This window comes from Narcine bancroftii, chromosome 2 (genome assembly GCF_036971445.1).
Source record: "Narcine bancroftii isolate sNarBan1 chromosome 2, sNarBan1.hap1, whole genome shotgun sequence".
NCBI lineage: Eukaryota > Metazoa > Chordata > Chondrichthyes > Torpediniformes > Narcinidae > Narcine > Narcine bancroftii.
This window is the reverse complement of record NC_091470.1, coordinates 98714611-98731158: the sequence shown is the minus strand read 5'-3', so window position 1 is coordinate 98731158 and position 16548 is coordinate 98714611. Positions and strand designations below refer to the sequence as shown.

At 46.8% G+C, this 16548-nt stretch overlaps 1 protein-coding gene across 3 annotated transcripts in view; it reads right to left on the bottom strand.

Annotated features, from left to right (window-relative positions):
* The window catches only part of LOC138753979 (prominin-2-like), a 95289-nt gene that overhangs the window by 38197 nt on the left and 40544 nt on the right, over window positions 1-16548 (bottom strand). For all 3 annotated transcript variants that reach the window (XM_069917648.1, XM_069917646.1, XM_069917647.1), the window contains 8 exons: window positions 15859-15933; window positions 15720-15783; window positions 15445-15598; window positions 11904-12056; window positions 10329-10452; window positions 6981-7066; window positions 3101-3185; window positions 642-788 (listed from right to left, as the gene is read on the bottom strand). In XM_069917648.1, coding sequence (XP_069773749.1) covers window positions 642-788; window positions 3101-3185; window positions 6981-7066; window positions 10329-10452; window positions 11904-12056; window positions 15445-15598; window positions 15720-15783; window positions 15859-15933 — 888 coding nt within the window. The remainder of the gene's footprint in view (window positions 1-641; window positions 789-3100; window positions 3186-6980; window positions 7067-10328; window positions 10453-11903; window positions 12057-15444; window positions 15599-15719; window positions 15784-15858; window positions 15934-16548) is intronic.

The window sequence follows — 16548 nt, the reverse complement described above, 5'->3', positions numbered from 1 at the left end:
GTAGCGAAAGAGTTCAGAATCTAGTGAATTGGTAGCCACAGATGGGAGTGGAGGCCACATCATGGGGTAGACTGAAAGCAGAGGTTAAAAACACAATGCAAGAGAAACTCAGCAAGTCAAATAGCAAAGATAATGACATATAACCAGCATTTCTGGCTTGAGCCCTTCATCAAGGTCTGAGTACGATGTAGTTTGAGCACCTGCCTTCATTTTGTTCAGAACACATAGGAAATGCAGGAAGAACTCAGCCAGTTTCACAGCGTCCACGGGAGGGAAAGATATTTTACCAGCGTTTCGGCCCCAAGCCCTTCTCCAAGGGATGCCTACTCTAAAGTAGTTCTGGTCTCCCTTGATGAAGGGACCAGGCCTGAAACATTGGTTATGCACCTTTATCTTTGCTATATAAACTTTGTTGTTTGACCTGCTGAGTTTCTCCAGCCCTGTGATTTTACTTCAACCACGGTATCTCCAAGAGGTTGAATAAGGGTGTCACAGGTGGAGGGGAGAAGGCAGGTAAACAGGGTTGAGAGGAAAAGCAATCAACCATGATCTGAATGGCAGAGTAAGACTCAATGAGCCGAATGGTCTAATTCTGCTCCTACATTATATGGTTTAATGAAAGCGAGAGACTTCTCACATACCGGGCTAATGAGATTGGTGTCGTTGATCGCTTCAATCCCACTACTGGCAAAGGCCAGCAGGTTATTCCTCGCAGTGCTGTCCAGTAAAACGATATTGCTTAAATCCACATCCAGCTGCTTGCTACTTTGAACAGCATCTTGAAAATACTGGAAGAAGAAGCAGAGTTACTGCAATGAAAACCAAGCCCCTTTCCTTCCCTTTTGAAATTACTCCCGCTCCCACTGAGAGCTCGAGCCCTCGTATTGACCATACCTCAGTGATCAGAAATCAGCCTCTTTGGCCTTGGCAGTAATACCTGCTCACGATAGTCGGTACCCCAGTGTGCGCCGAGACTCTGCCCAGTTCCCATTCCCTCATCACGGTTACCCAGTCTACAGAAACTGGAGCCATTCTTGTGATGAAGGTTCAGTTGTCATTCACCGTGAGAGGCAGCCCCACTCAGTGTCGAGGCTGCTCTGCTCCAGAAAACCCATTACTTTTATCGAACTCCTCATGCCTATTTATTTGGACAGGCAGGGATTGATTAAGGATGGCCAACATGGCTTTTAAAATTTAAAAAAAAAAATTTAGACGTGGAGGCCCTTTCAACCCATGAGCCTGCAGCACCCTATTATACCCAAGTGACCTACAACCTCCCCTCCACCCCCCCCGTACGTTTTTGAATGGTGGTAGGAAGTCAGAGCACACGGAGGAAACCCATGCAAACACAAGGAGAATATACAAACGCATTACGGACATCACTGGGATTCAAATCCCAGACCCAATTGCTGGCGCTGTAAAAGCGTGGCACTAATTGCTACGCCAACCATTGCTACGCCCCCTCCCAAAAAAAATGGCTTTGCGAGCAGTAGGTCGTGTTTATTCAATCTTATGGAGTTTTTTTGCAAGGAGGTTACCAGGAGGGTTGAAGAAGGAAAGGCTACGGATGCTGTCCACATGGACTTTAGTAAGGCTTTTGACAAGCTCGCACGTGGGAGGTTAGTCAAGAAGGTTCAGACGCTTGGTAATTATGATGGGATAGTAAATTGGATATGACAATAATGGTAAGAAAGAAGCCAGAAAGCAGTAGCGGATGATTGCTTCTCAGATTGGAGGCCTGTGACTAGTGGTGTGCCTCAGGGATCAGTGCTGGGTGGGATCGGTGCTCCCTCTAAGGTGTGCGCACGTGCATGCACGTAAGTGGCCTGTGCGCACGTGCACAAAGGAAATCAATGCACACACTTATGTGCACGCGCACACAGCCTGTTTTGTGTGAGTGTGTACAGCTTAGAGGAAACACTGGCCAGGTCCGTTGTTGTTTGTCATCTTTATCGAGAATAATGTAGTAAATTGGATCAGCAAGTTTCCAGATGACACTAAGGTTGAAGGCACTGTGGATGGCGAGGAAGGGTTTCAAAGCTTCCAGAGGGACCTGGACCAGCTGGAAAAATGACCGATGGAATTTAATGCTGACAAGCGTGAGCTACTGCATTTCTTAAGGATAACCCAAGAAAGGACGTACACAGTAAGTGGTCGGGCACTGAGGAATGTGATAGAATAATAATAATAATAATAAGCTTTTTATTGTCATTGTACATACAACGAGATTTATGACAGCAGTACAAGGTTACCAATGCAGCGACGCAACCACAGGCAGCACCACTGAAGTTAAAAAAAAGGGATCTGGGAATACAGACACATGATTCCCTGAAAGCAGCATTACAGGTAGCTAGGGTTGAAACTTTTGGCATATTGGCCTTCATAAATCAAAGTATTGAGTACAGGAGTTGGGATGTTATGGTAAGACTTTGGTGAGGTCAAATTTGGGGTATTGTGTGCAGTTCTGGTCACCCAACTACAGGAAAGATATCAGTAAGATAGAGGGCAGAGAAGATTTACTAAGATGTTGCTCGGTCTTCAGGAACTGAGTTACAAGAGAAAGGTTAAGCAAGTCAGGACTTTATTTGATAGAAGTATTTAAAATTATGAAGGGTAGAGACAGTGTAAATGTCAATAGGCTTTTGCCACCGAGAGTTAGGTGAGATACAAACCAGAGGACATGGGTTAAAGGTAAAAGGGGAAAGTTTAGGGGGAACTTCTTCACACAGAGAGTGGTGGGGCTGTGGAACGAGCTGCCAGTTGAAATGGTGAATGCGGACTCAATTTTCACATTTAATAAAAATGTGGACAGGTACATGGATGGGAGAGGTATTGGAGGGCTATGGATTGGGTGCAGGTCAGTGGGACGAGGCAGAATAATAGTTTGGCACAGACTAGAAGGGCCAAAGGGCTTGTTATCTGTGCTGTAATGTTCTATAATTCTATGGTTCTGATGAGACCTTGGCTGGGGGTTGGCCTTCATGCTGTGAAACTGGAGCCTGAGGGTCTGCCCCATGTTGCGTTGAGCAGAGCTTGCCAAAGGAGGATTAAAAAAAACTGAAAGCAAAAAGCTCAGAGCTGATCATCAGAAGGTACATACTGTGGTGACGTTCAGTTGCTTCTCCAGTTCCGCGATCAGGTTCCTTGGTAAGAGGTACCATAGTGACCTGCCCTCTTCACAGTGTCTAATCGAGGAAGAAAGAAAAACTGGTGATGTTTGTGTGATCTTTCCACGGAACCTCTCACAGACTCACTGGAGAGTCAGAGGCCATGACCATTCAGTCCTCTTTCTGCATCTACAGTAAAAAAAACCCTCGTATGGGGATTAGTTGATGCTGGATATGTGAATTTTCCGGTTTCTTACAGTGCCTTAATCCCCCTGCATTCAGAATAAACAGTTTAAGAGACAAAAATACTAAACTTCACCTGCATGAATATATAAACCTTAAGGCATTTTACTTTATTTTCAGTCACATTGTTTGAAAACATTTAACCGTTGCTGCATCTGCAGGTTCCTCCCCCTCCACAGAGCAGCCCAAAAGATCAACAATTACATTATAGGTAATTCATTCCCCCTCCCCCACGTTTACAGATAAAGCCTCTTACTAAACAGGGATAAGGACACACTTTGAGGGAGTCACCCCAACAGTGAGCGGCATCAACCAGCTCTTCATCCTGGGCGACACCATTGCTGTTTCACCCAACTTTATTCAAACAGCTGCTACGAGCAAATCCACGACCAAGGCCCTCCGTTGGCTGAATATTTACTCCCGTCTTCACCAAAGGTTATTTATTACTTCAGAGAACATTTACAATTTTAAACTTGCATAATTTTAACTGATTATTTTAATTTATTTTCCTAGAATTTTTTGTCAGTTGTTTGAATTCCAGATACCAGGGGTTTTACAGTATATCTAAATTGTATCTACCAATCTTTCTCTACAACACTTGATAACCTTATCCAACAAAATTCATTCAGTCTTTCCTTCGAAACTAACAACTTGTTATGTCTCACTTCAGTAAAGATGACCTCGTATAACAGGAAGTTCTCTGCGTGGGACTGGTCTCTCTGTCTTTATGCTCTCTCGCCATGGGCAGGGAATATTGAAATGCTCCATTGTTTTTCAGGGCCCTGGTCAGATCTCCTCTCAACATTCTAAGGTTGGTGTACTCCATTGTAGCTAAATCCTGGTATAGTAAAAAAAACCCTGTTATCCAGAATTAGAGCAACTAACAACCTCAAGCAACTTTCAAAAAATGTAGAACATAAATAGGTAAAAAAATGTTTAAAAGTGAGGTGCCTTGCCATTAGTTCGCCAATCCATCCAACACACAATCTCAAGCAACCGGAAAATTCACTTATCCGGCATCTACATATCCCCAAATATGCCGTATACCAAGGGTTTTAGTATATTTCTGCTAATTCTACTCTGATTCTACTCCCAGGTGACCACACATTCCTGATTATGGATCCAACCAGGACTCCCATCACGAAAGCACGTCCCGCTCCTCTTTGTACTCCAGCCCTGGAGATCTGAGGGGATAAGATAGAGGCAGAGGGAGGCAGCAGGTACCCAGGGTGTTGAGCACACCAGCCACCAAGAACACCTTTTACACCAATCCCATTCTGTTTCCTCCCCCACCCCCCACGTTCCCGTCAACTCTTCCCCAATTCTGCCACACATTCCGCACGCTGTGAGAAACTTTACAGTGGCCAATGAACTAAGTAACCCCCATGTTTTGGGGATGTGATGGAGAGAGGGGGATTGGAGCACCTGGAGGAAGCCTACATGGTCATGGGGAAACATGCTAATTCCACGCAGGTCGCTAGACATGTGCCCCTCTTTCTAACGTGTGTGATATATCATGCACAAGTCCCCTAAACGACAAATGGATATTTTTCTAGAGTATGGCATTTTATGTCCTCTGGAGGTGTTGCTCGGTTATAAAAAACATCTGCTCCCTCATTCAAATTCCTCTCACTACAATGTGTACGGTTAAACCCCTGTAATCTAGAATTCAGGGAACCGGCAAAAAAAAATTAATAGGTAAAAAATGTGGAAGTTTGAAATTGGCACGCCTTGCCATTAGCTCGCCAATCCATGCAACAGTCAATCTCAAGCACGTGGAAAATTCACTTATCCGGCCTCTGCGGGTCCCTATAGGTGCTGGATACCAGGGGTTTTGCTGCAGCTGAACACTAGACGAGCACTTGCAATGGGGCAGACAGCCCTTTTGTGGGGCTAGAGCAGTCCCTGAACAAGAGGCGATCCAAGAGCCTGAAACAGCTGTTGGGAAGAAACTGTGCTTGAATCTAGAGATGCAGGCTTCCCAAGGAGCCAAAATGGGCCAGATGGTATCCTTGTGATGTGGAAATGTTTAAAAAATTTGTTTCATTTTTGTTTTAAATTTAGACATTTAGCACTGTAACAGGCCCTTCGTGCCACCCAAATACCCCCAACTAACCTGTTGCACTAACTGTGAGGCCCATAACCATGGTCTCTGGTTTCATCATAACCCTGGAAAGCATCTCCGATATCCAACCAAAGCCATTATTAGAGAGAAGTGCAGGGTTGATGGAAGTCTGAGTGGAGCATTAGGTGCTAATATTTCTTTTCAAACCAACCTCCGTTGTATTGTACTTTAACACACAAAGGTGTTGAAGAAGTCAACACGAAAGTCTGCAGACACCATGGTTGAGGTAAAAACACGCCGCTGGAGAAACTCAGCAGGTCAAACAGTGTCCTGTATAGAGCGAAGGTGAAGATACAGAACCGACATTTCGGGCTTGAGCCCTTCATCAAGGTGTGGAAAAATGTCGGCAGGTGTCCAAACAAAAGAGGGAGCGGTGGTCACAAAGGCAGGAGGTGGTAGGAGGAGAAGGGAGGGAGGGGACAGCAGAGATCAAGGGGAGGAAGGATGGCTGGGTGAATTGGAAAGGGGGAGGGGGAAGAGGAGAGCAGGTTAGCAGAAAAGTCGATGTGAATGCCATTCAGCTGGAGACTGCCCAGATGGGAAAATCAGGTGTTGATCCTCCAATATGCGGGTGGTCTTGGTGGGACAGGGCTGGAGAAACTCAGCATTAATTATATAGCAAAGATACAGAAACAATGTTTCGGGCCTGAGCCGTTTGTCAAGATTCAATTTATTGTCGTGTATTAAAAATACAGCGTAATATTACTCAATCTTTGCTTTCATCTGCCTTAAGGCAGGCAGATTCGCCATTGGCAGAAATTGTCTGAAGAGCCTCTTACAGTAAAAGAGAAGCAAAAGAGAGGACTCCCCCCCCCAGAGTCCCCATGTGTCCATGCATTTGCCTCCAGAGCCCCCGCAGCCACGCAGAGTCCTGTCCAAACCATCAGCAGTCCAGGCTCCAGATCCGATATGATCAGGGAGCCTTCAGCGCCTTCGGCACCCTCTTGCATCCTGGTGCCCCTTCAGCCAGTCTCCAGCAGTCCGCTGGCTCCTGTGGTTCCCTTGGTTGCAGTCACTAGCTGCCCACAGCCTGTTTGGGCTCCTCGCCTCGAGACACCAAAGGCCCGCCACCTGCGTGGTCTGCCGTCATGTTCACTGCCTGTAGATTGTCTCCTCTGACAGGGGAAGGGGTGGGGGGGGGGGTGGAGTTTTCCCCGTGCCCTGCACCAGTCCTCTCCTTCCTTGGAGTATGCAACCCTGATCATAGGCGGCTGCCATCTTGAGCGCAGATCCTGTGGTCGCGGAGTTTGTAAATTAAACATTTACAGACCGTTTAAAGCCTGCACAGAGACCTGCTGAGTTTCTCCAGCACTTTTATGCATTAAATTACAATCACAACAGCTGCAGTTTTTCTCGTTTAACTTGTATGGCACTTTGTCCCCCTCCACCACTCCACCTCCCCTCTGACATCCTCTCAAGACCTGGGGTCATGCCATCCTTCATTGACAATCACTGACAAATCTCAGGTACAAGATGCAACCATTGTCTAAGTATTCACTACTAACCTGTGGAGTGTAGAGAAGCTGATTGGCGCACGGAAAATATTGGAGAGGTTTAAAATGTTGCTCTGCTCCGCCAGATCATCGACGACCTGCACAATATATCACAACACACAAAACAAAATTACTTGTTAATCCCACCTTTCCTGTTGTGCTGGGACAACCTTACATCAGCGTCAGTTCTGTGTTCTTCAGTTCATCAGGTTCATGGAGACATTGGTAACCTACCCTCCCCCCAACCCAGGACAAGGTGGAGTGCCTGAAAGCACAGAAGATAGGGTGCTGACAGTCCCTTCAATATCTCATGGGGCTAAAGGATATGATGGTGCTGGAGAGGGTGTAGAAGAGTGGGCAAGTAGAGGAGGGGGCGACCTTAGCAAATTTAAGTTCTTGGGAGTCACTATCTCAGACCCAACATACCAAGGACCTCGTGAAGAAAGCACGTCAGCGCCTCTACTTCCTCAGGAGTTTGCGGAGGTTTGGTTTGACATCAGAAACCCTGGAAAATTTCTACAGTGGTGTGGTGGAAAGTGTGCTGACTGGCTGCATCACGGTCTGGTATGGGGTCACAAATAACCCTGAACATTAAGCCCTGTAAAAGGTAGTGGACAAGGCAAAACACTCCTCATCATCGAGAAATCTGCAGGGAGTGCTGCCATCGAACAGCAGCAGCAATCATCAAGGACCCACACCATCCAGCACACAATCTATTCTTGCTGCTGCCATCAGGAAAGAGGTATCAGTGCCTCAGGACTCACCCCACAAGGGTCAAGACCAGCTGTTCCCCCTCCACTGTCAGATTCCTCAACGACAAACTCAATCAGGGACCCATTTTAGAACTCCGACTTTGAAACTTTTTTTCTTCTCTGTATTGCACAGTCAGTTTGTTTGCATTTCTTTATTTGTTGACATGTGGACATTGAGTATAGTTTTCTATGCACTATCAATAAGTGGTGATTTTGCCTCACCCATAGGAAAAGAATCTCAGGGTTGTATGTGATGTCATGTTTGTACTCCGACAATAAATCTGAGAAAAGAGATGCACCAGGGATGGCGTTAAAAGTATTGGCTGGGTTTGTTTCCCCAAGTAGGGGAGCTTGAGGTGGGATATGATACGAGTACAAGGTGGGATTGAAAGTGTTGATGGGAAGAACTTTTCTCCCTAGTGGCAGTGTCCAAAACAAGAAGGCAAGGGTTTGGGCTGAGGGGATCTGAGGGGGCGATTTGCCTGAACAGGTGGAGGAGGCAGACACCATTCTCAAGATATGTCTTGACAAGCACTTAATTCAACAATAAGGCTGCAAGTCAAGCACAGGTAAATAAGACGGAGAGAGAAGCACGTGAACCTGGTGAGCCGAAGGCTCCACAATGCGGTGAAACCACAAAACGTGAGCTAATATTTTGAGTGGGGAAATGTCACCTCATCGGTATCTGCCTGGGCTTCTGCTCCATCTGAGTCTCAGTGACTTGATGCCACACAGGGACTGCCCACAATGACGACTCATTGCTCACTTCAACGTGGCAGTGAATTCCACGTCCTTCTGGCTGAGTGAAGGGATCATTTGGGTATGCATGCATGTACAAGGTTTTATTGGAGAAGACAAGCTCAGATTCTCCCACCCCGAACGTCCCCTGAACGGAGTGACTTGCCAGTTCAGAGGGCAGGTCAAGGTCAAGAACACAAAGTGTTATAGGGACAGGAATCAGCCATCCGTCCCGTCGAGCCTGCTCCACCTTTCAATGAGATCATGGCTGATCTGATGATCGGCACATCTCCACCGACCTGCCTTTTCCCCATATCCCCTAATTCCTCTACTATGTAAAAATCTATTCAACCTTGTCTGAAATATATTTACTGTGGTCGCCCCCACTGTTCCAATGGGCAGCGAATTCCATAGATTCACCGCCCTCTGGGAAAAGCAGTTCCTCCTTATCTCTGTCCTAAATCTTCTACCCTGAATCTTGAGGCTACATCCCCTGGGTCATCATCAAGCAGATGACAATGTTAAACCAGGACACTTGAGCCTGGCACATTTTCAAACCACAGGATGTTATTCTAATAAATGCTCCAACTCACTTTAATGATGTAACACAGCAGTATTAAGTTTAATGTGATCTTACACCAAGATAACAGGTCCTTTCTGCCCCCACATGCCCATGCTGCCCAATTAACCAACAACCCCTGTACGCTTTGAAGAGTGGTGGGAAACTAGAGCACCTGGTGGAAACCCCCATAGACCCGGAGTGAATATACAAACTCCTTTTCGGACTGGAACCAGAGACTCTGGCACTGTGACAGCATTGCGCTAACCTTCATTCTAACCATGGTGCCCCAGTGTAATGAGTGTTTCAGCTACCCCATAAGATTAAGGGGAGTGTGGGAACCTATGGCATAGTCAGCACCCAGTAAAGCAGCAGGATTAGGGAGTGGATGATTGAAGTTTTACTGTCCTCTCTGTACATAGAAACATAGAAGATAGGAGCAGGAGTAGGTCATTCGACCCTTCGAGCCTGCTCCACCATTCAACGAGATCATGGCTGATCTTAAAGTTCAGTACCCCGTCCCCGCCTTCTCTGGAACATCGCACACAACGCACGTTGTCCTCGACGTGACTGTGGCGGAGTGGAGACAGTTACCCTCCTCTTTGCAGAATGTAGATTTGCTAAGAGTGTCACGGTTCATCCCCAGCAGCAGCGTGACAGAAGACTCTCTGATCTATGGCTGTTCCCAGGAGGACACACACGGAGACGTCAGTGAGGGAGTGCTTCCGACTGGCACATTCCAGGCTGCAGGAGTACATGCCAACGGATGCACTCAAGAATCAGGGGAGTGGATTTAGGACGGAGATGAGGAGGAACTGGTGAATCACCAGTGGATTTCGCTGCTCATTGAAGTAGTGGAGGCGACCTCAGAGAATAGATTTAATACAAGGTTGGATAGATTTTTACATAGTAGAAGAATTAAGGCATGTGGGGTAAAGGTGGAGATGAGCAACCAGGATCTCATTGAATGGCGGAGCAGGCTCGATGGACTCCAAGAACTTTTCAGGGCCCCTTAAAGGTTCCGGAGAAACATTCCCCAGGTTTGTTTTACTCTAACTTGTTTTAGTCTTTCCCCAGAAATCCCTTGGTGCTGTCTGGGATGGGAAAGTTTGTACACAGTGGTTGTACAGCCATGAATGGCCTGTGGAGATCTTCTACTCATTGCTGTCAACGCACTGTCCTGCAGTGGGTCACTGAGACCACGGAGCAGCAGTGGTCAGGAGGGTCGGTGGGACCATCCACAGAGGGATGTCTTGCTCCTGAGACTCTCCCACCTCGGCAACAGTGAGCAGTTCTGGACCTCTCACTCACCTGGTAGATTTCTCCGGTTTCCCAAGGTTTACAGGCCAACGTCCGAACATTCCCTCCCACGAAGAAGGTGACAAACACCAGGAGAATGAGGAGCCAGGAGAAGATAAAGCTGAACCCAACTCCCCTGCAGGAGGACAAAACAGGCAACAGTTGGGTTGGTCCACCCATCAACAGATGCACCACAGGTACAGGGACACTCTTAAATGCACCACGGCATGGACAGATGTACCCGCCCACAGGTGCTGCATACCCCAGAGGAGATCGACCCACATGGGGCATGGAACATCTACAACAGGCGGTCGTGACTCAGGCACTCGATGACAAACAAGGCATGCTGTGCACTAGTGGACCCATAGTGACCCCCTCATCACACCTTCAGCCCCTGTGGATTGCAGGCCAACCACAGGAATCTTGCACAGCACATGCAGGCGCACTGCACAAGACCCCACAGAGGCTCACTATGCAACACAATGCACACAGTTCCAGGTTTTAGAGAGCAGTGACGTTTGTGGAGTCATTACAAGTTCAGCTGTGCATCTGTATGTTAACCCTTAACACAGAGACAGACATCCTTTATCCCTCCTGAATTCATTCACTTAGACCAGGGGTGGCTAAACTGCTTAACGTAAGAGCCACATACGATAAACTTCAGATGTTTGAGAGCCGCAAGACATGAAAAAAATAACAATTTTACTCTTATATGCACATTTTGTTACAAAAAACATATAAATATTAAGAAATACATGTAAGTAATAATATAATAATATTTATTCACGTATGTAGTTTTTAAGCTGCCAATTGTATTAGTTTTAATAATCAAAAGGTTTTGGGGCATTGGGAGTTCAGATGGGTGAGCGAAACCAGGTGGTAGGTCTGTGGTGGTCGGGGCATCGGGAGGTCTGGTAGGTGGGCATCAGGAGTTCGGACAGGTGGGTGGCTGCGGCTTGGGCGCAAGTCCATGGTCGAGGCGTCGGGAGCTCCAGTGGTGGGGGGGGGGTGGGTGGTTGGAAGGGGGGATGCAGCCAGAATCTAGGTCTAAGGTCAGGGTGGGTTTCAGGAACTCAGATGGGAGGGCGGCTGGGGCCTAGGGTGAGCATTCTCGGCTGGAACGTCAGGAGCTCTGGTGGGTGGGTGACCAGGGCCAAAGATTGGTGGGGGGGGGGGTTCCAATTTCTATATATATAGATATATAGATCTATGGGTAAAATACCAAATATTTTGAATCGCAAGCCATTACCATTGTGAGCATCGGCCTGTATGATTCTTGTCTCAGCCAACATATTTCCACGAGCCGGACATTATTCATCAAAGAGTTTCATGTAGCTCACAAGCTGCCATTTGGCCACCCCTTACTCAGTCACACTCCATACTGTTGTAGATACAGAGGGCACCTCCTGGCATAGAGCCACTGACACCAAGATGGGTACAATCTCTCAAACGGAAGGTGCCAATACATTCACACATCCTTCCTTGCTCATATTTAAACCAGCAACCTCACCAAACGTGCTTCTCTTCTTGGTGAGGCTGACAGTCCAAGCACCATCACCACCCTGAAACAAACAGGAGGGGGCTTACGCCATCAGGAAGTTAGCTCCAGATTTGGAACATGTGTTGCCCCGGTTCACATCATCCCTGGTAATGATTCCTGCGGTTCCCAGGCCAAGACCCAGCACATTGCAGGCGATGATTAAGAGAATGATGCAACACAGAACAATGCTGACTATCCACCTGCAACAAAACGAAGGACTTGCATTTAGGCAGGAAACAGAGTATCGGCCTTCACTGCAAGAGGGATTGGATTTAGGAGCAGGTCATGAGCGGGGTGCCACAAAGGTCGGTGCTAGGCCCCCACTGTTCACAATATACATTAACGATCTGGAAGAGGGGACGGAGTGTGGTGCATCTAATTTGATGGAGGTTTTCAAGATTTTAAAAGGGACAGAGAGAGTCAACGTGGATAGGCTTTTTCAATTAAGAGTGGGGGAGATTCAAACCAGAGGCCATGGTTTGAGATTGAAAGGGGAAAATTATAAGGGGAACATGAGGGGAAATTTCTTCACGCAAAGGGTGGTTGGGATGTGGAATAAGCTTCTGGCGGAGGTGGTTGAAGCAGGAACGTTATTTACATTTAAGGAAAGACTGGATAATTACACGTAGGGGAGAGGATTGGAGGGGTATGGACCAGGTGCTGGTCAGTGGGACTAGGAGGGTGGGGATTTGTTCTGGCATGGACTAGTAGGGCCGAACTGGCCTGTTCTGTGCTGTAAGTGGTTATATGGTTATAAGTTTGCTGATGACATCAAATTGAGTGGATGTAATGGAAGATTCTAACCTGTTTTTTAAATTTGCTGCTCTTGGTTCTGCAAGACTGAGAACCTGCTTGTGTTTTAGAATCAGCAGACATAAGCTAAATTCCACCGAGGAGCCAGAGATGCTGTTATCTGACGAAAGGACATCTGTGTACTAAGAACATTTAATCTTCCTGCTTGTTTAGGTCACAGACTGTCAGAGGCCTAGCCTTGATGCAAAATAAACCATTATATTCAAAGTGATAAGCTGAAAATTATATTATTCGTTAATAGCCTCGCATGCTAGCTTGCTTGCTTATCTTTCTTGCTGTGCTGGGAATAGGTGCTTGGGTAAGCAGTTTTTGGGTAATATAAGCCATGGTCCCGCTGCTGAAGTTTGAGACTCTCCGAGAGGTGGCAACATCTCTCAGCAAGAAGAAGAAGAACTTCTGGAGTCCCGATCAGGGGAGGTGGAGAAGCTGCTACCGGCAGCTTGACAACCTACTACAAGTGTGCAGTTGTTGCCTCGCTTCGGCATTTGGGACCAGTCCAAGCGTTGATAAGCATAGTTGGGAAGAGCTTGCATATTGTAGTGTGAAATCAGCTTTTGAATTTGTAATAAACATTTGTATAATCTGAACTGCTCTCGGTGTGTGTGTCTATTTTCTTTCGGTAGCTCAAACACTGTGACCAATCTAAAACGAACAAAGTGAGAGGTACAAGTTTACCCAAGACAGTGGTAAAGCAAATTGTGTAGCGGATACAGAGAGTCTGTAGAGAGATATAGATAGGTTAGTGAATGGGCAAGGGTCTGGCAGATGGTGGACAGTGTTGGTAAATGTGAGGTGATCCACTTAGAGAGAGAAAATGGAAGATCAGAACATTATTTAAATGGCGAACGATTGCAGCACGCTGGCGTGCAGAAGGACTCGGGAAAGCTGGTGCATGAATCTCAAGAGGTCGGTTTGCAGGTGCAGCAGGCTGTCAAGAAGGCAAATAGAACGTTGGTTTACATGGAGTTTCAGAAGGCTTTTGATAAGGTCCCACACAGGAGATTACTATACAAACTTAAGGCACATGGTATAGGGGATATGATATTGAGGTGGATAGAGAATTGGTTGACAGATAGGAAGCAAAGAGTAGGAATAAACGGGTACTTTTTGGAATGGCAGTCAGTTACTCGTGGGGTACCACAAGGCTCAGTGCGAGGACCCAGTCATTTATGATATATATTAATGATTTAGATGAGGAACTAGAAAACAGCATTTCCAAGTTTGCAGATGACACAAAGCTGGGTGGCATTGTAAGCTGTGTCGAGGCTGCTAAGAGTGTGCAGGGTGACTTGGACAGGTTGGGTGAGTGGGCAAATGCATGGCAGATGCAATATAATGTGGATAAGTGTGTGGTTATCTACTTTGGAGGAAAGAATGGGAGGGCTGAGTACTATCTTAATGGTATCCAATTAGGAAAAGGGGAGATGCAAAGAGACCTGGGTGTCGCTGTGTATCAGTCATTAAAAGTGGGCAGGAAGGTGCAGCAAGCAGTAAAAAAGGTGAATGGTATGTTGGCGCTCAGATCAAGAGGATTCGAGTACAGGAGCAGAGAGGTATTGATGAAGTTGTATAGGGCCTTGGTGAGACCTCACCTGGAGTATTGTGTTCAGTTTTGGTCTCCTTGCCATGGAGAGAGTGCAGAAAAGGTTGACCAGATTGATACCAGGGATGGCAGGATTTGCATATGAAGAAAGGATAGAACGACTGGGCTTGTACTCGCTGGAGTTTAGACGATTAAGAGGAGATTTAATAGAAACGTTCAAAATTCTTAAGGGATCTGACAGGCTAGATGCAGGAAGATTGTTCCCAATGTTGAGCAAGTCTAGAACCAGGGGTCACAGTTTAAGGATAAAGGGGAAGTCCTTTAGGACTGAGATGAGGAAGAATTTTTTCACTCAGAGGGTGGTGAATTTATGGAATTCTCTGCCACAGGAAGTGATTGAGGCCAGTTCCATAGCTATATTTAAGAGAGAGTTAGATTTAGTACTTGTGACTAGGGGGAATCAGGGGGTATGGAGAGAGAGCTGGAACAGGGTACTGAGTGGATGATCAGCCATGATCAAAATGAATGGCCAAATGGCCTACTCCTACACCTATTTTCTATGTTTCTATATTTAATTGCCAGAGGGATGGAATTTAGGAGCAGGGAGGTTCTGCTGCAACTGTACGAGGTCCTGGTGAGGCCGCATCTGGGGCACTGCGTGCAGTTCTGGTCTCCTTACTTGAGGAAGGACGTACTGGCTTTGGAGGTGATGCAGAGGGAGTTCACCAGGTTAATTCCAGGGATGAGGGGGTTGGCTACAAGAAGAGATTGAGTCGTCTGGGACTGTACTCATTGGAATTTAGAAGAATAAGAGGAGATCTTATAGATACATGGAAGGCATAGATAAGTTAGAGGTAAGTAGGTTGTTTCCATTGGTGGGGGAGACCAGAACTAGGGGACATAGCCTCAAAATTCAGGGGAGTAGATTTAGGACAGAGATGAGGAGGAACTTCTTTTACCAGAGGGTGGTGAATCTGTGGAATTCGCGCCCATTGAAGCAGTGGAGATGATCTCAGTAAATATATTTCAGACAAGGTTGGGTAGTCTTTTACAGAGTAGGGGAATTAAAGGATATGGGGAAAAGGTAGGTGGGTGGAAATGAGCTGATCATTAGGTCAGCCGTGAACTCATTGAATGGTGGAGCAGGCTCGACAGGTCGGACGGCCAAATCCGACTCTGATATTCTTATAAAATGACCTTTCCCTACAACTCCAACAATCACACTTACGCACCTATAGTAATTGAACCGCTTCACCTCGTCCGAGACCTGTATGATTTGTGGAGAATTGATAGCATCCTCCACGTTCTTGAGGGAATCGAGAAATGTGACTCTTTGAATGGCAGAGGAGAGGTTACTTTCAACGTCATCCAGAACTCTCTTGATGTCTGCAGAAACCAAAAAGAACAGATTTTCAAAAGTAAATGATTTTTTTTTAATGTCACCAACATTTCCACTGCTGATCAATGTTGCAGGCTGGACATACAAGGACCTCCCCACCACAGTCACCTGTGAAAACCTGCGAGGACTGGTTCATCACCCGGCCAGGAATTTCATCCAAAGAGCGGTTGGCCTGGGGAGACAGAACACGCATTGTTAGTCCCAGCCTCCTGAAGAATCTGTGGAATGCTGAAAGGACAACAGTTACCTGCTCCAGGGAGCTGTTCAGTGCAGCTGAAGAGAAGCTCGTGAGTTTGTTGAACACAGACTGGATTTCAGTTGGCTAAAGAGAGTGCAGACAGATTATTGGTGGAGGACAATCAGAATTGGCTGTGTTTTACCAGTCAAATATCCCCCAGAAATGGAAAAGTGACGGCCAGTTTCAATAGTGAAGGGAAGGAGAACAGCTGCCAAGAGGGGGAAGGATGAAAGGTAAGCTGGCTGAGGAGAGGAGGTAGGGGTGAGGGCAGTGGAGGGACCATGAGTATAAACATTGTGCAATATGGTTGGTAAGATGAGGGATAACGCAGATTAGGTGCAGGCTTAGGGGAAAGACCGGGATTGGCCTGGTCTGAAACCTGAGGATCAGGAGTGGATTGGGGCCCGTGGATTGGGGTGGGCCTGGTCCGAGGCCATGGATCAGGGTAGGCTTGGTCCGAGGCCATGGATCAGGGTAGGCTTGGTCCGAGGCTTTTGGATCAGGGGTGTGTAGAGCTCGTCGAAAGAACCAAAGACTCTTTGATCCAAACCAAGGCTTTTATTAGCAAAAGACAGGAGCTCTTCACAGGTGGCCGACCAGTCCGGAATGATCCGACCTGGCTGGGGACACAACCCTTTAAGGCTCAGACAGTAGGCGTGGCTAAGCTCTCAGCCAATCGCTGTAAGCACAGTCATTACA